At 43.6% G+C, this 19,952-nt stretch overlaps 1 protein-coding gene across 5 annotated transcripts in view; it reads left to right on the plus strand.

Annotated features, from left to right (window-relative positions):
- Positions 1 to 19,952, plus strand: part of LOC146563675 (zinc finger protein 516-like) — a 49,991-nt gene that overhangs the window by 17,392 nt on the left and 12,647 nt on the right. For all 5 annotated transcript variants that reach the window (XM_085290916.1, XM_085290917.1, XM_085290915.1 and 2 more), the window contains exons 2-3: positions 12,212 to 14,445; positions 17,482 to 18,792. In XM_085290916.1, the coding sequence (XP_085147042.1) occupies positions 12,678 to 14,445; positions 17,482 to 18,792 (3,079 nt within the window). In that variant the 5' untranslated portion in view covers positions 12,212 to 12,677. The remainder of the gene's footprint in view (positions 1 to 12,211; positions 14,446 to 17,481; positions 18,793 to 19,952) is intronic.

Below are 19,952 nucleotides of genomic sequence, written 5' to 3' on the forward strand. Positions count from 1 at the left end.
TTTCTACTCTCCCTGACATGCATCTATCTCCCTCTCTTGTTTCTGATGCTGCCTTGTTTTCCTCTGTATTGGTTTAGGGTTTTTCCACTGGGCGGGTTAACAAGCCAGCATGATTTCATCAATGTGAATCAGTCAGCCTGATAAGACGTGACCCAGATGGGATCTCCAGTTCTTTTTATACAGCCATCAATCACAACTACCTAGCCACATAAGCTCACACTAACAGTAATGCCTGTCAGCCTGTGCACAGCCTGAAATATGGCATGTAGCTTTAGTGCGCTCTTTAGAAAAACTCTGTCCCACATGAAAGACTAACAATGTTTGTTATTCTCATCTTGCATCCCCAATTCCTGCTTGTTGCTTCTTTTTTTCAAAATTATTTTTGGCTATGAAATCCTGGGCAGATGTTACAGTCAGTGCACACACACACGTGCACACACACACGTGCACACACACGGACACATAAACAACTCCCGGAATATTCCTCATAATGGTCAATAATAAGTTTACAGTAACCTCAGTGAACTTTGTGGAATCTTATATTTGCGGTGGTGTCACTTTCATATTCCCACTGTAATAATCCCCCAAGGCCCACTATGTTTCTAGGTCAGTGATTTTATAGACATTTGCTTTGTATGCTAAAAACGTGTTAGCTTAGGAAAGAAATAGAAAAGTATACTGATACACCTCTCTTGTCTGTGCAGTAAATGTTAATCTAGCACCAGCAAATTAGCTTAGCTTCCAAACTAAGAAAATTTGCTTAGTTTAGCTTCCTAGCTAATGTTGCTACGTCGCTGCAAATTGTCTCTTTGTTCTTTTAAACGCACTCTTACAGCATGGAAACAAAAAAACAAACAAACCAGTCCTAAATTTAAACTTGTTATGTTTTCTCAAATTTCAAATTTTACAGGTTAACAAACAAAAAAACAAATCTTGTTTTCAGTTATTTACTGCAAATTTTCATTTTGAAGATGGCAAACCATGTCTGTTCTTTAAATTATTGTGGTTTACTAACAATACAAGTAGCACAGTCTGTGTAAAAGATGACTGTAACTGCTGTGACATTACCTATTTGTTTTTGAAGTGCCCTTTTAACACCCCCGACCGTTTCCATTGTTGTCATCCTGAGAGCCAAATTACCCCCCAGATGTGATGAGGAGGGGCGGGTCTGACTCTAAACCTACTTGGTTAAAGACCTCTGACCAGTTGTTAGCCAGTGAGTTTCAGTGTGGTTTCATACCACAGATAATCCTCTATTTTGAAAAATAGATTACAAAATAGACTCTATTGTTTATCCAATACGACCCAAAATGAGTAACTGAGCCCATAAATTAAACAGTAAAATGTTTACGAGGGCTAAGTCAGAAATCTGTTTCCCCATAGACTTTTATAGAGCTGAAGTCTTTTTGCAATCACAACTATCACCATCTGGTGGCCTTCAGATGTAATGCAGGTTAAAGGTACTTCTGTGTGAGCTACATCATTACTCAGTGAGCAAATGGGTGACTGGCCAAGTTGTAGCTCTACATTTGTATGGCTGTGCTAAGTAGTGGTTTCCCCCTCATCTGAGAGGTTTGCGAGGATAAGTACCTCTAGAAAAATAGTGCATCAGAAACTACTCAGTAAGCTCTAGTTTTCTCTAATAATTTGGACAGGTATTTACACAGAGATAAATTAAGTTAAACACTGCAAATGTGGGCATCATTACCTGACCTTTGTCTTTGTCTGGCTTTTTTCTTTTTTGTGTGCTATATTAGAAATCTTCATTATAGAAAGTAATGCTTATGAACTTGTTTTCTTCACGGTGTCTTTGAATATTTAGTCCTCGTGGGTTTATAAAGGGGAAGTGCCATTTACCTACTAGGCCAAAAACAATCAGAAGTTCAAGGTATCGGCTAAAAGAAGGAGCGCTAATTAAGCTAATGATCTGCTGGCAGTGACTTCATATCTGTGGAACAGGTTAAGTGTTTCAAAAGAATGTGAAACTTGTGTGGGCTTGGGTTCGGTTATTAATGTAGCTTAGCTTTAACTTAGCAGTACACACAACAAAGTGTTTTCATGCACATTTGACTACTCAGTTATTTAAATGTATCAGTTATATATTTACCTATATATTATTATTGTTTGACAGCTTTACATTTACTTTTAAGTTTAAGCAGCTGACGCACACACACACAGATGGATAGAAATGCTACGCCAGTGTGCTCTGCTATGTTTGCCTACCACCTAACATTCAAAGCTGTATAACTGAACTGACCAAAAATAAGTGAAGTTCCTGTGTGAAATGTGCGTAGACTGTAGTCTGGTGCAATTATTGAGAATCTTACTTCCACTATAGTGTAACTCTGACATTGTTAGAAACAACAGTTATGCACCATGTCAGTGGGCATTAATTCAGCAAGCTAGCCATGACTTTATTATGCCTGATATTTTTGTCATATACCATTAAAACAAGCTATATGATAGCTATAATAATTACCTGCGACGCTCCCATCCACAAAAGCAAAAAAAAGTGAGCATGGCATTACTTTTATTCTACGCTCTTATTCGCAAATCCACATACAACTATGTCTTTAAACTTTTTTTGTATTCTACGTAGCAGTTTTTCCAAGGGAAGTAATTGAATTTTGCCCTGAGTTTACTTTGTTTGGAGTTTTGTTAGTTTATTGTGTGTGTGTGTGTGTGTGTGTGTGTGTGTGTGTGTGTGTGTGTGTGTGTGCTTGTACTCTATTTCAGTGTGTGAACACCCCACAACAACAACAACTGGCTGTTTGAGCCCACACACTATTTCTGTAGTAGAGCCATCAGGAGATTTCTGTGGAAACCCTCCCATCCTGTATTACACACACACACACACACACACACACACACACACACACACACACACACACACACACACAAAAAGACTCAAAAACAGATCTGTTGCCCTGTTTGGTTCTCATATGTGCTCTTGACAACTCTTGCAGGATGTGATCTTCAGATTTTGCCCAAAGGTAAAGGTTTGAAAAGAAAAGCACAGCAAGTAACGAAAAAGCAAATAACCAAGCAAATCAGCAGCCAAACAAACTGTATTCAAGCACACACACAAAACCGCCCCACATATTCTGAGAGACACCTAATGCAACACCTCGGCATGGACACCTTTTACGTTTTCCAGCAGAACATTGGACGCTAACACATTTTAAATACTGTGCTGAGGAGGGTGATGTTGAAATTTGAGATAATGTTTGTGGAAACTCTCCAGTCTGAAGTAAAATTTCAGCCTTTCTAAAAAGCTGCAAGGGGAATCATGATAAACACAAGGCCTTTAATAAATCGCATTGCCATAGCTAGCTGGTAAAATAAGCAATAAGTTAGTTAATTGTGATTTTTGTGAGTCGATTACAAAAAGATCTTCTTGGCTGTTGTCTCAGTGATGCTCGGTCTTTGTGCTGTTGTTTGGGCGACTTAGCGCAGGCTCAGAGACGCCCATTAGTATGCAACAGCTTGATCAATACAAAATTTACTCTATCCCTCTCCCACGTTGATTGTGTGCAAGCGACATCTCCACGTGTTTGCACCTGTGCGCAAACTTGCTAACCGCCTGACTATCTCGCCTCAGCAAGCCACAAAATAAAAGGGTTACATCAGAAAGTGTGACAGGGTGGAAGACTGGTGGCCAACTTTGAGGTCGCTGGTCTAATTACACTTCAGAGAGATTGCAGAGGTCGCGCGGGGCTGCGGGCGAGACTGAGGAGAGTGCAGAGGAAGAGGATGAAGAAGGCAGGGAGAGTGGACAGTAGGGAGTGGGGTTAAAAGAGATGGAGAAGTTTCAATTTAACTCTACTGCACGAGTGGCTATAGTGCCTTCGCCACTGTGCTTCTTCATCTTTCTCCCAACCCTAATGCCTTCAGTTTTACCCTGAGACAAAGCATATAAACGAGTTGCATTTGCGGCCTTTCACACAGATCCGAGCAGTAAAGAATGAAACGTCTTATCTTTGATCAAACACTGCTGCGACTCTCTAAATGACTTGTTTGTTTTTGTGTGCAGAACGGTTCTGCTTGAGTGGCCCTAAATGTCTTTCCATGTAAGGGAAAATCAAAAAAGATCCCCTTATATAAGGACATTCTAATCATCCTTACATCCACTCCAGTGCTTTAGGATTAAGACTTGGATTTAGGGGTTGTGGTTAGATTAATGTTGGGCTCGGGGTTAAAGTTAGGTTTAGTGGCTTAGGAACCAACGATTAAAAAACGCAGTCTTGCACAAGAAGTCTTGTCTTTCGCAAGAAACGTGTCTGCTCGTTTTTGAACTTGGAGGTAATTTACGCGAGGGTTATGATGGTTTAGTCTGCGCTGCATGGTGACAGTAGATCCTAGTTTGTGTATGTGTGTGAGGAATGCTGCTGTGGTTTAGGAGAGGGCTAGAGACGGTGTGTGTGTGTGTGTGTGTGTTGAGGGGGGCACTGTGGGCAGGAGCACCCAGGGGTTAACGAGCGGTGTGAGAAAAACAGGCAGAGTTTGAGAAGGAGGGGGAGGGAAATATGCACACACTTATACACACACACAGAGGAAGCAGAAGATGGTTGGGTCCATAAGAGCAGGCAGCGCTTGTTGGCTTTATACTTGTGGGAGCAGGTATCAAACAATGGAAAATGTAGTGTTCTCACAATTCTTGGCAGGGGGGACAAAAGTACTGGCCTTTATCCATTTTCATGTGATACACAAGAAACCCCAAAATATTAATAATAAATAAATAAATTAAAAAAACAGGTGTCTCTTTTGATTGCAGTTGCAGCCACAGTGAATCGTACTGAAAGACAAAAGCCTCCATTGCAGTGTGTTTGGTTAGTGTGTGGGCCTGAGAACTGCACTCTTCTTTTTCCTGACCCGTCCAGTAATCCCACAAGCATGGGTGGGTCACTAAAATGTAACATGACAGTACTGACCCAAACACCTGCCACTTCCTAAGCACGCACACACACACACACACACACACACACACACACACAAAAGTGCACATACATAAACAGAGACCCAGTGGGATCTTTCTGTCCAAAAGGCCCTTCTCACGCAAATAGAGTAGGCAGACAGGATCCCTTCTCAGTCTATTTATCAGAGAAGGGGGGGTGGCGGCTTGAGGAGAGACAGACAGCATGGACCCCCTCTATTGTTCTGGCTGGGTTTAAGGGATGGGTGGGGGGCGTAGGGATGGGACCAGGGATAGGATGGGAATTGGAGACCCCAACAATGCCACAAAACCCCCCACTGCTCTTCCTGCTTATGAGAATGACCTGCTCTGACAAGAGAAGGAAGAGAGGGAAAACTATAATATCACTCAGCCCACACCGGACCCTGATTGGTCAGAGATCTGGTTATAGATTAGCCCTAAGTGGGATTCAGTTTGGAGTCAGTCAAACTCTGCCAGACCTCGTTCAGAGAACACCAAATTCTTTAGGGGTGGGGTGCAGGATGGCAAAATGGAGGAGGTCAGATCTTGTCATTAGACTATGTTTAATTTGTTAAATACACAATCAGAAGAATCAGGCATGAGTGGGTACAGACAGTCTGAGCCAGAATCAAAACAAGTCATTTAAAACTAGTCATTTGTGGGTATCGCAGCTAGCATTACCAGGAAGAATCCAGCACAAAATGGGACTAAAAGTCTTGAACCCACATCTGGACCACATCCATCTGCAGTTCATCTCTAAAGGAAGTCAATCTCCTGTCTAACTTTCTCACACACACACACACACACACACACACACACACACACACACACACACACACACACACACACACACACACACACACACAAGCATATTTTTGGTTTATGGTGGAGATATGTGAAAAATGTTGCAGGGATGATGACATACATTTCTTAGCAGTGCAGGAATAATGTACACAATTCTGAACATATTTTACTGACACAACATGTTTTTTTTTCTAGAGTGAAGAAAGAAAGTTTTATGTGTGTTTCCTTCTCACAGCTGCTGACAGGATTTTTGGTATATGGCATGTAAGTCAATAAATAGTACTTAACAGCAACTGGAGCAGAGACTGATCTGTGAACCACAAAAAGTTGATTCTTTTTTTGTTTGTTTTTTTTCCCAGCTACGGCATTTTTACCCTAAAAATGCCAGAACTCTGTGTGAGTGTGTGTGTGTGTGTTTCTTTTTTTTTTTTTTGTGAACATCCTGTAGGTGTGTGTTAGAGATGCCTATCCGGCTGTGGTCTATTTCTCTCTCTTCATCGTGGCACATACAGCAGACCTCTTTGTCTGCCAGTTTAGAGCTGGGTGGGAGGTGAAGAGCAGTTTGTTCATAATGGATTATTGATTGGTCTGAGAATACACTGCGTGTGTGTGTGTGTGAGTGTTTAAGACTCCATCGCCTCTGTCCCACTCTGAGCATTGAATGTCTCCACTTTATGAGCAACTGTATAGAGGATAGTAAGTTTATTTGTAAAGTGCTCCCTGTATGTTATGCTTCCTGAAGCTGTGTGCGTGCGTGCGTGTGTGTGTGTGTGTGTGTGTGTGTGTGTGTGTGTGTGTGTGTGTGTGTGAGAGAGAGCCCTTTCTGTATGTGCTGTTAAGCTATCAATGCTGCCTGTATGAAACAGTAGTAAAAGCCAACATTGTGCATATACGGACGTTCAAAAGATGTGTGTGTGTATGGGACATTAAAAGACCCCTCTGTTTTGCTTGTTGATTCCACAGTTCCCCCTGCATGTATTTGTGTGTGTGTGTGTGTGTGTGTGTTTATTTTAACAGAAGGTCCACTCTTTATTTTTCTCCCCCTCTGTCTATTTTTTTTTCATAACCTCAAATGCTGATCTCTGTGCTGCTGTGTGGGAGGGAAACAGATCCCATCTCTGCTGAAGGATGTCCCACATGAGAATGACCTAGAGTCGTTACCAGTGATAAGGTGACAGCGTGAGTGACTGACTGCGTTATGAAAGCCAATCTCCTCAAACCCGGGTATGGGAGATTTGTGCCGTGGACGCCTCTGAGGCGACTGCTGTGATGGAGGCAGAATGGTGGCATTTTCTGTCACAAAAGAGCAAAACGGCGAGGGCGAGCAAACGGTTGCAAAAACTGTGCAGCTAAATGGGAGCATGCCTTTTACTCACATGTTCTCTGCAGGCAGAATATACAGCCTCTAGAGGGTGCTGTTGCAGCTGGTACTCTTAAATAAATTGTGCTTGCCTTGCTACCAGTGGTGGATCTAAATGGATGAAGCTTGGTTTTTACGTCTGCCTTTGCGACGGCACTGCTGTGTGAAAACAAATCTGTAAACAGATCCTCTGCTTGCACAGTTTGACACAGTTTTTGTTTTTTGTTTTTTGAGATTCTCTCCAGATGTGAACCCCGGAAGATCCAGAAACAAAAAAACCCCCCAAAAAACGAGCCAAGCTGCTCTGTAAAGGTTGCGCAGGGTTGGGAAAATGAGAACGGATTTCCTCCTCTTACCGGTTTACAACTGCTAGGGTTTGGCGTTCAGAAGGCAGATCAGCTGAGGTGAACGTGTCAGGAAGGAAGACAGGAAAAGGATTGTTTTTTTTTTCTTCTTATTTGATGCAGCAGTCATTATCAGCTGAGTGTGTGAGACTCAAAGGAGGCTTAAGTGTCCGTTAATGGCATGTCTGATATCTGAGTGGCAGTTTTGCCAACTGGGTTTAGACTGATCATTGTGTTTGAGGGCGATCTGTTTCCTGCAAGTAACCAAAAAAAGGTTAAACACTCCAGTTACGAAGTAGCTGAACTAAACACAGTAAACTAGGATCATTTTCCAGCTATGTGCTCTCACCATCTCCAGTCCTATTAATTCCTCCCCTCTTACTGTGCACGAGGTTAATTAGCTGGAGGATGTCAATGGCAGTCACAAAGTGGAATGGGCTCCGTGTCTCAGAGAAAAACTCCTATCCATTTATTGTGCCACGGTGATCTTTAGTAGAGCTTCTATCTCTTTTTGTTTTTGATGACTTTGATGATTGGTCATTTTCTCTGTCTCTCCTGGACTGTTTCTCTCTCCTTAAGCCAATTTGTCTTTTTTTTTTTTCTTCATCCTTTAGCCTCTATGGCGACAAGCCTGCATTGTTTCCCTTCTGGTGGTTAATCTCATTACATTTCAATTGGCACATGTGCTTGTCTGGTGGATGACAGGCTTACAGTTGAATAGTCTCAACCCCTCCCAACCCTCTTGACCCCCAGTCAGCAAGGCCATTTAATAGCAAATAAGATCATTATCCTCTGTTTTTAGCGCCAGAACTGGAAAAAACTACTAAGTACTAATGAGTAACATTAGGCTGGAGACAGAGAGCAGATGGAACAGATTGAGGGGAAACTGAGGTGGATAAATGGCTGTGGGTAGATGGCTTTGTTTTCCTTATTGTCCCTCATCACTTGAATTTCTGTCTGTTACAGTGACAACTGGAGTCTTCTCGTGATAATATTTGGCTCATATAACAGTTTATGAATATCTTCTCTAAGATAGCTACATAAATTAAACACTGCGCCATGGGTCATGGTGTTAAAAAATAATAAGGGCTTAGCAATTACAGCAGCAAACTGTGGTGCTCTTTCAGGAGGCTGCACAGATGAAATGCAGATCATGAACTTACAGTAGTAATTATTCTACATACAGTGATACTTCTAATGCTTCTGATCTAAATCAGCAGCTATGCTAGCGGCTCTGTGACACTAAATTTAGTGCAGTGCGCTGAAATTCTTAAAATGGCATTGAAATATTGAGCAGGTCTATTGTTATCTAGTTTTCTTTGTATTAGCATGTTAGCATTTGTTGCCACTAAAAACAGAGTGCAGTTTAGACAGATGAGGATTTCATTAGTAATTCATTCATAAACTGACAAACTCTTGTATCAATTCTATGCAAATCCACGACACGACATCAAAGCCCAGTGCATCCAATAGGCCTCAGTCACACAGGCCTAGAGACCTGTCAGCAACCCCCTGTCAACCTCCGTTTGCTAGGAAAAAATGTGTACCTTTTGACCAGCTGCTGTCTGTCACCAGCTAAAATCAGTATCAAAGAGGGTGTGACACCAAAAACCTTGGAGTTGCTTTTGTTTCCATCAAATTGCTGCAGTTTGCATGGACGGTGGCAAACTCCTTGCAAGTGAGCATAGCAAAAGGTGAAAAATTGCTATTCAAACCTGAAACAGAGAACATTTGACTTCAAATAAAAGTTGTGCTTTAACGCTGCGTCCCGCACGTTTCAAAAGGAACAACTTTTGCGCATGGACTTTTCACAATTTTATTTCTCATTTGGAAAGTAGCTTCCAACTGATTGCAGACTAGTCCGTTTTTCCTTGCAAACGGTTGGTGACCATAGCAACTTGCTAGCAACCAAAGCAATTGCACGGAGGGTTTTCAGTATAGTACAACCTTTTGTTAACTGGTGTTTGCCAAAAGGTTGCCGACCACTATCTAGGCCTGTTTGCCTGGAGCCTTACATACTGAGATCTTTTTAAATTGATAAGCAAAAACTTTGAAAAGGACCACAAAGGTCATATTTGGGGTGGCTGTAGCTCAGGTGGCAGAGCAGGTCAGCCACTAATCAGAAGGTCGGTGGTTCGATCCCAGGCTGCCTCCTGGCTGCATGCCAAATATCCTTGGGCAAGATACTAACCCAGTGTTTGCCTACTGGTGGTGGTCAGAGGGCCCGGTGGCGCCGGCAGCCTCGCCTCTGTCAGTGCGCCCCAGGGCAGCTGTGGCTACAATGTAGCTTGCCATTGCCAGTGTGTGAATGGGTGAATGACTGAATGTAGTGTAAAGCGCTTTGGGGTCCTTAGGGACTAAGTAAAGCGCTATACAAATGCAGGCCATTTACCATATTTAATCGCCTGCATTTGGGTTATGCATGTCACTGCCATCCACAAAGCCATGCCCTTAACACTGTGTATGCTTTTACAGGTTGACAGTTTTCAGTTAAACAGAAATAAATTATGATTAACTGTATTATGTTTAGACAGTTGTCTCGATCTGATACAGTACTTTATTTCAGGGTAATGTGAGGCACAGCTCCACTTATGGCAGCAATGGTACGTCTTCACTATAAATCTTAGCAGACTAAGCTCGCCCAGAGGAAGCATGGTAGCCTACTGAGGCTGATTTCAATAGCATAAATCATTCTTGAGAGATAGATAGCTTTGGTGCAGGGTAGTCATTTTCAGTGCAAGAATTTAAGACACATGATTGTTCTGGTGCTAACTTTCCTCCTCCACCACCTTATACTCTTATGATTATGATCAATTATCCACTTATAATTAGAGCTCGGCAGTAACTCAGCTCACGGGTTCTGAGACTTTATGTATAAGCCTGTAATAATGTTGTCAGTCAGATTTCACATAGTTCATGCTTTCAGGCAGGTTTCCCATGGAAATCTTTTCATGCTTGAGAGTTTTGTGATAGTAACTTATGTGATATGTCCGGTTTTATAAAGGAAAATGTTTCCTTGTTTTAAATCAACAGGGCTACCTTATGCATTGATGTTTTAATGAGCTGACGGTTAGAAAAGAATAAAGATGTGAATGACCTTTAATCAGTATTGTGAAAGAGTGGGACAGCCCATGAGGAAAAACGTCAATATGGTGAAAAGTAGGCACTTTGAACAGTATTCAGGGTACACTATGGCTAATTCAGGTTAGGCCTGGATTTTCGGGATTATTGGTATAAAGAAATGTCGTAGACACAAACAGTTTAAGAAAATCAGTATTTCACCTGTTCATGGAAATACTGTGTATGCAGTCAACACGGAAGTTTCTGTTTGTCTCATCGCTCTCTCTTATCTATCTCTTTCTGTTTGACTCTCTCTCTGACCCCATTCAACTCCAGTCGAGAAATAGAGCAAAGCAAACTGTCTGAAGAGCCACTTCCTGTTGTGTACTTAAGATCCCTGTCATGTGATAGAATCAGTTGAGACGGGTGCATGAGGCCACTGTGGGGAGGGAATATGGTGGCACTGCTGATGTTGCTGATGTGAAAGCGACCCCCCACCACCACCACCACCACTCCTCCAGCACAACCCCCACCCAACTCCAACCCCGATTGTGTAAAGTGTCGACTCAGCCATTGTGTCAGAGCCCCCACGCTCTCCTCCCACCCACATCCCCACCCGACTCGTGCACAATCACTGCACACACATCCACGTGCATAGTGGCAGCGAACAGTGCAAGATACAGACTCACAGTGTCCTATAGACACACACGCGCACACACACACACACGAACACACACCTAAACCCTGTACATTTTTGTCAGACTGTTCAGTGGGCAAGAAGGTCAAGTGCTTATCACCACAGTGAGCTTTGAGGTCCAAGAAAGGTTAGGAAGCTGCTTTTTGAATAGGGTAGCCATACATACTATGGTATGTATATGAATACATTATACTTGCTAAACTTGTAAACATTGCTATTATGAGAATGGAACTGCATTCATGATAAAATATTCATACCAAAATGCTTACTGTAGGTTGATAGTAACTGTAATAGTTCTATTATGAAACCTTCAAAAGGAAGATTCTGCAGCTGCTTTTTTTTTTTTTTTTTTTTTTAAATGTTCTGCTGCAAAAAGTGACAATTAGTCCATCATTTTAAAGTGTGACTTGAAATGAGAGCTATGGATGAGTCATTTGGCTCATTGTGTCTTTTTCTCAGCAGTGCTGTCAGTGACTGCTGACTTTATCTGTTGGGAGTCTATGTACAAAACAAGTCCATTTGCGCAGGGCTGTGCAGCTTTACATGGCTTTGGAGGTACAATTCAGGGACGCACGTGATGGTTATGAAGCAGATTTAACACACAGACAATTATACGTTAGGGCTACATCATAGTAAAAGATGCAAAGACATCTTTCTTTACCTTACACAAGCGTGTGTAGCTTTGTTAGGTTAGTGACTTTATAATTAAGTCAGCACAAAGTAACAAATCATAAACAACATATCAAATGTTATTCCTCGTTGCTTCGTTTTAACATTTCTTCCATCGGAACTCCAACAAGCAGGATAAAGGTTGTTTTTTTTTGTTTTTTTTAATAAGAATATGTCAGACCCCGAGATCCTTGCATCTGATAAGCCCGGATGTGGCATATACATCTATGGCTGTGTACACAGCCACTACAGTGGCTTGTTGAGGTGGATTTAGAAAACTAAAAGTCTTCTTGAAATGATGCGCTGCAGCTGAACTAACATGCCTTTCTCATTTTTATTCACAGGTGGATAGTATACGTGTGGGTCCCCGCTTAAAGAACGCTCGCCGTTTGGCAGTACAATGAAGACCAGAAGAGTAGCGAATGACCACCTCTGAGGCAGAGACCTTCAGACATGCCACTCCACCGACACAATGACATGAAACTGCGTGAAACTTTCACATTATTTTGACAAAGAGATTGTTTAAATCTCAGTTATTATATGCCGACCTTTTCGACCCTGAGAGAGCAAATGACAAGTAGCTGTTTGTGATTTGAGTCACCGAGGATGGCTATATTGCGTGGCATCCAGTGACTAGACTTCAGCTGCTATATTAGTAGCCTGATCGAATGATTGAAGGCAGATAGTGTTTTCAACGTGCCAACAAGGACGCATCAGACATCTCTAGATGTACAGCTGCAGATAGCAGTAGTTATAAATACTTTTTGAGCTTATGAAAGGCCACCTAGACAGGGTAGTTTAATTCATACCATGAATCCCAGAGACAGTGTGGACGTAATGGAGACTCAGTCAGGAGGTCAGAAGGAGAAGTTGAGCGTAGACAAAGCCAACCCTAAAAATGAGATGGAGGCCGAGGACGACAAAACTCCTGGGAGTTACAACTGCAACATCTGTGGACGCAGCTTTCCTTTCCTTAGCTCTTTGTCGCAGCATATGAGACGCCACACGGGTGCGCGCCCTTACAAATGCCCCTACTGTGACCACAGAGCCTCGCAGAAGGGCAACCTCAAAGTCCACATTCGCAGTCACAAGCTGGGCACGCTGTCTAGCCACCACTCCAATGAGGATGAAGATGGTGCTGCTGAGGAGGAGGAGATGAGGGTTTCAGAGGGTCTCGATGGAGGCACCAGCCCAACCAAGAGCAGCTCTGCCTGTAACCGGATGATAAATGGGGATGGCGGTGAGGAAACCCGTAGGAAAGTCCCTGTGAGGAGCATGAAAAGGGAAAAGTCCGTCACTGAGCAGCGGCCTTACTGTTGCCGTTTGTGCGGCTACGAGGCCCAGCGGGAAGACCAGCTCCTCAGCCACATTGAGAAGGTCCACATAACAGCAGACACAGAAGAGGAGACCGCTGTCAAGGAGGAGGCTGCGACCGAAGCTGACGTCATCCAGCCCCAGAGTGACGGGACCTTCCCTTGTGAGACTTGTGGTCAGGTCTTCTCCCAGTCCTGGTTCTTGAAGTCACATATGAAGAAACACGCGGGGATCCTGGATCACTGCTGTCGCATCTGTGGGAGACGTTTCCGCGAAGCGTGGTTTCTCAAATCTCACATGAAAACACACAACACCAAATCTAGGTCACGGTCAAAAGCAGAGTCAACTGAGCATCCAGCCACCATCAATGATGTAGCCCAGGATCCTGATATTGTTACCGGCTCCGTTACTTCTGTCTACCAAATGTGCTCCAAATGTGGAAACCTGTTTCACAACAGAGAGAGCCTAAGAGCCCACGATAAAGTTCACAGTCTCGGCTATAGCAGGAAGTCCCCGAGCCAAGGGAGGCCCGATGATGATGAGGACTCCCCAGCTGCTAAGAAACGTTTCCTTGACTACTTAAACCTCCAGCCTTTTGAGGGAAAGAACCAGGATGAAGAGGAGGAAAGTGAGGAAAAGATAATAGGTCAAAGAATCCCAGAGCTAGATCCAGTTTGCAGTTACCAGGCCTGGCAGTTAGCCACTAAAGGAAGGGTTGTGGAGCCGGTAGAGTCTAGTTACAAGGCCTCTTGCGGGGCAGGAAGTATCGGAGAGGAAGCCCTAGCCGGTGCTGCTGTGGTTTTTGAAAAGGAGAGCAGCCGTTATGTCCTGCAAGGTCAAGAGAAACGCAGTTCGGGTAGACGCAGCAGCTCCGGTTTGGGAAGCCACACCTCTTCAGGGGACCGGACACCAGACAGCCTCAGTGATTCCGAGTACCGGCCTTCGTCTCGTCAGGACAGAAGGCGCCCATCCCAGTCGCAAGCTTCTTCCTGCAAGTCCAACGAGTGCTTTGAGTGTGGCAAGGTGTTCCGCAGCCGTCACCAGATGATCGTCCACCAGCGGGTTCACAGGAAGGATGGAGGCAGGGCCTCTGTTGGAGACAAGGAAAGAAGCGCAAGAGATGAGCGATGGGGCTCCACCAGTGACCCAGAGTCAGGTTCTCCCAGCTGGCCCAGCACCCCGGGATATGGAGATTCTCCACCAGCTTCCACCCTTGGAGACCAGGCCTCAGAGATGGGTACTGCAAACTCTGGAGAGCTTTCGGGTTAGTAAACAGTATTTTCTATTGGCTTAATCTTGTTTTATTCCCTTTTTATTTGTTTGAAATAACCCTCTTCCATTATAGATGCCACATAATATATAATATACGCAAAGAGCTGAGGATCAATTAATGTGATGATAAGGAGTCTAGTTAAATAAGCTATGACCAACAATTCTATCAAAATATAATGTGAAACATAAGTGTAGAACCATATCTTGAAGGATTTTAGGCTCAGGAGTGATTGTAGTGCTTTTAAAGCCTTGCAGTAAATATCTGCTGATGAAATGTGCTTTGTGAAGCTGCAGCTTCTCAGCTCATCAGCCTTTATAGAGTGGGAAGTAGAGCCACCATGTGGCAAAATGTCCAAGTTACATATTTGTGCACGGCACTCTATAAAAACAGAGTGCCGCTCTTAGATGCCATTATATATGGTCAATAAACTTTAACAGTTGCCGGAAAGTCAGTTTACAACAGTGCCATTATTATGTAATGCAGAACAATGAACGGTTAGCAGTTAAATGAGAGTTTGTGCCTTTCAGCGGCATGTCAACAGAGCAGAGGACATTTTTGGAATGCCTATCATTTTTTTCACCTCCACAACCAATAAACACTGCTAAGCAAAGGGGGGGAAAAAAGGAGAAGAAGAAGAAAGGACACCCATAATCATGGGTTAAAAATGCTAAAGGAGGAATTCCTGCGTTACAGCTCTCTGCTGTTTATCTTTCAAACTTCAGATTTCTGTCTGCACAGCTACGGGACGGCGGATAGCATAGAATTGTTGTGATTGTTTCTTTTCCTCCCTGCTAGTACAGAAATGCAAAAATAGCAGCAGCATTTCTTCAGGCCTGATCGAGCTGTGCGCTATTTCAGGTCTTCCTGTCTCAGGAAACTCCCCTCACCTCCCTCCTGCTTATATGTGTGTGAATATGATTTTTTTTTTCTCTCTCTGATTTGTGTCTTAGCCATGAACACATGTTTGCTTGCTTCCCTTAACACACTGGTATTGTTTATTATATAATAACAAATTATTAGCTTTACTGGGAACATCAAAAAGTCATTGAAGGCAGGCTCGGACTGTTTTTTTTTTGTTTTTTTTTATAGTTGTGCAGCACTGTGAGGAATTCACTCTCTAAAAAGAACAATCTGAGACTGCGCTTGACTGTGTGAGATTGTGTTAGTTATACTAGAAATGCCTAAAATCTCTTTTAAACATTTAAAAAATATTTTTACGTGTGTACAACAGTGATGCAAAATTACAGTTTAGTGTGCACATTGCTTCATCGAGGGAAGGTCAAAGGTAAAATGAAGGTAGCAAACACCGCTGAATCCACCGTTCCAATATCCGAGCAGTGCTATCTAGCTTAGATAACGTCTCTTCATCAGAGATCACTGTCACTGAGGTCAGGTTGGATTTTATACACAGAGGGTGTCAGGATCAGTCTGTTGAAACATTAAATTAACAGTTAGCGATGAAAACGTATTTAGGATTCAACGATTAACTAATGTGTTTTATTCTCAAGCAGCAAAAGATTTTATTTATCTGGCCATCCATCCTTTTCCTCGTTACCTTTCTTCCTCGTCTGCCTGCTGACTCTTCTAATCTCTAAGGTTACCTCCTGTGACACTTCCACTGTCACTCATCCACTCTCCTTACCACTGAGCCAGCCAAGCAGCCTGATGTTTGAGGGATTGGTTATTTATAGCGTCACTTTCCAGTGAGGGGCCATGCAGGCTGAGAGGACGCTCCTTTCGAGCCACCACACTATTTGTGTTTACTAATACACATATGTTGTGTACTCCACCCTTTATATGATGGCCCCACACCACTGGTTATTAACTGAATAATAAAAGTACTGGTTTGGTAACCAGAAAACATCAGTTGTTCCACTCTAACTGGTAGTCTACCCTGTGCCACGCTTTACCTTTGGCGGGGTCCTGGGCTGTGAGCGCTGGCCAACGTTGCCAACAGGAAGCCAAATGGAAAAACAGATGGCAGATTGCTGGTGCTGTAAAAAAAAAGAGGAAGGATTATGGAGAATACAATAATGTGCTACTTAGAGTATCTGATGTATTTTATCATACATATGAGTCTGCATGTGCGATTACCCTGCCTCTGGCAGTCTTTCATACTGAAAAAGTCTAACTTTAGGATTGTTCTTCCTCACATATATATATTTTTATTTAAAACCAAATATTGCTACTCATTCTACATCTATTACTAGTGTTTCCATTCAGTTTGATATCATCGCCTCTGTCAGCGCGCCCCAGGGTGGCTGTGGCTACAATGTAGCTTGCCATCACCAGTGTGTGAATGTGTGCGTGAATGGGTGGATGACTGGATATGTAAAGCGCTTTGGGGTCCTTAGGGACTAGTAAAGCGCTATATAAATACAGGCCATTTACCATTTACCATTTTACCATCATTATTAATGATCTCTGTTCCTGTTGAAAATTTGGACACTTAGGGAAATCCAGTCATAACAATCACATTCACTGTTAGAAACCTGTCAACTGCCACCTTGTGGGGAGTTTATAGAATTGCACCTGCATGGCTTAGCAGCATTGGCTCAGTACATTTAACACATGCAATGTAAAGCAGTGCCAGCATAAGAGCGTGCCAGTAAATAAACCAGTTTTACAGCCCTGTAACACTCCTCATTTGTTTATATGTCAATAAGGAGTTTATTGAACTCTATGGCAATGTTCGATGCTATGTTGTAACTATTTCCATCTCTCTGAAATAATATTCAAATATTAAATGTTAAAATGTAATTTTGTTTTGTTTTCTGCTATTCTGTATATTCTTGCATTAGTAGATATAATTGTTTTATTTTAGTATGCATAAAATAAAAAGAGAGGTTTTGGAAAGACTGATCAATGCTGCAGCCTGGTGGACATTTACTAAAACTACATCTAGTCGAACCAACATGAATGTGAAAGAAATGATCCCTGGGTTAACTATTAAGTGTATTAAACTATAATCAACATGACATCCTTTGTAGCCACTGACCTTTTTGTTGTTGTTGCTTTTCCCTACAGATGAGAAGCCTTACATCTGCAGCATGTGTGACTTTGTCGCCACAGATTCACAGGCCTATTTAACTCATGTCCGTGTCCAACATCCACCTGCCTCTAAAGATAGATCCAGCACCATTCCCAGTCCCAGCTCGGACAGAGGAACTCCCAGCAGTAATATCAAACTTAAGAAAGCGCTTCTTCATGGAGTAAACAACTCTACATCCCCTCCTGGCTACCGTTCAGCTCAGTCCACTGCACTCGATCCCAGCGTAGCACCTTTGGATCTATGTGTCAGGGCTGAGGGCATCAGGGGTATAGCCTCTTTAGCCTTGGACAAGAAAAGCCTCCCTAGCCACAAGTGCTCCTTCTGCTCTCACTCCACCCGCTACCCCGAGGTGCTCTGGATGCACCAGACTGTGGCTCACCGCATTAATGGCAATAGTTCCAATCTGGCTCCTAAATGGGCTCTTAAAACCAACTCAAAAGGCTCCAAGGACAGTTCGTTATCCTCTAGGAGACGCACAGGACCTCCACCTTTCCTGGAAGGGAAGGAGTGTCAGCCTCTCCCTTCGCTGATGCGCACCCAGCGCACACGGCCTCCAGCGTGCTCTAGCGAGGCTCTAAAAAAGAGCAAGCCAGCCAGTTATTCAGCCACACCATCATCATCTTTTGCTCCCTGTGCCTCTTCCTCAAGGGGCCCCTCTTCTAGCTTGGGCACCCAAGCTGGGAGAGTCCCAGCACGGCCAGGCAGCAGCAACATCAGACCCACGGAGGACCACACTCATCAGTCACGCTTCAGACCCAAAGTGGAAGTGTACCCACGGGGAAGCTCGCTGTCATCCTCCAGCTCCTTGGAGAAGAACACTGGCACCCCTTCACGCCCCTCAGCCCCAACTGCCGGCTCCACTACATCTTCCAGAGCTGACCGCTACTTGTTGCCCCAAGAGGGACTGGGTTTCATGCTGTCTAGCAAACACGGCCTAGCAGAGTACAGTCGAGCTAGGGGCACCCCTCATCAGCAGCTTCCTAATCCTCACAGCCAGGTTCGGGCTAACGCTACGAGGCCCAGCACCATTACCCATAGTTCAACTGCAGGACCCAACTTTGGTGCCTCGCAGGCGAAGGGTGGCGCTTTTCAGAATTCCTCCTGTCCCTCCTCATCCTCTTCTTCATTACCTTCAGAGGCTCGCAGGGAGGTAAAGCAGGAGCCAATTACCGAGACACCAGAGACGCCAAGTGACGTCCTCGGCTTCCTCAAAAACTACAGCCCTCATGAATTTGCTACCATGTACCACCGCTGGGGTGCAGCCAATGCCCTCATGGATCCTACTGGTAGGCATCAATTTATTTATTTTTATGGCTGATTTACTTTTGTTTGTGAAAATTAGCAGTGGCGTAGTCCAAGTTCTGTTTTATTGTGTTTTTATAATGCCAAACATTGGAAAAAAGCTGCACTGCAGAAAGTCCCTCATCATAAGCTCACATCCAAAATGCCCAGAGGGCCTTGGCTTTGCCAAATGTCAGGAGTATGTAGAAGAGTATTTTCCAGTGTCTGAGCAACTTTTTCAGCTGATATGATTAGAAGTGATTAAACCTGACAAGCTATCGAAGAAAAAGACACCAGCAGCCTCAAACATCCAAACTTGTAGAGCAGGCACACATATTTCTCTTTATCTCACACACTTGGCACTCCATCTGGGAGAAAGTGATCGACAGGCAAACACACACACAGTCTGATGAGGTTTTTAATAACGATGGGATCCATTAAACGAGCGCACACGTGTGCTCGCATGTTTGTGAGGCATAATGAAAGTCTTTATCTGAGGCAGCATGTGTGTCCATATGTGCCTGAAATTTTTAGATGCAAAAGGAACGTGTGTTTGTGTGTGTGTGTAGCCTCTATTTATTTATTTTTTTGTAATCGTGAAAGACGTGAGAGAACCTTTGCTACTCTCAGGTCTGCGAGGCATGCCTACTCTCCAGCTCCACTCTCCCAGAAAGCTGTCACAAACTGTTTAGGTCACGGCTCTGCCTGACGAGAGACTCGCACAGATGCGAATGGAGGGAGGAAAAACAGAGAGAGGGAACAGAAGAGGCAAAGAGAGAGATGAGACAGAATAATTACCCCACCAGCTGCTTTGGAAATGGTCATTACCGAACATCCGTATTATTTGCCCATTTTCAGTTGTGTCTCTGAGGTCAAGTGGGGCTGTGTGGAGCCAGGGGTCAAAGACAACAGCCCCAGAGCAGACGCATGACATCGCTGTCACCCGTCCAGGCGCATATCGTCACGATCTGCCTTAGCCCTTTGAGTCACATGCGATAAAGTGACCTTTTTTGAGCAACTGAGTCTTTCTCCCTTTCTCTCTGTAATATGTGCACGAGTGTGCGCGTGTCTGCTTGTGTTTTCCGTCCAGCTCTGTCTTGTCTTTCATTAGTGCGTCAGTGAGAAGGGCTGGCGGCCCAGAGTAGAAGTAGAGTATCCATAGGCC

The sequence above is a fragment of the Mchenga conophoros genome, linkage group LG11 (genome assembly GCF_057382185.1).
Source record: "Mchenga conophoros isolate Kocher_MC1m ecotype Shallow Benthic linkage group LG11, M_conophoros_male_GT1.1, whole genome shotgun sequence".
Lineage (NCBI taxonomy): Eukaryota > Metazoa > Chordata > Actinopteri > Cichliformes > Cichlidae > Mchenga > Mchenga conophoros.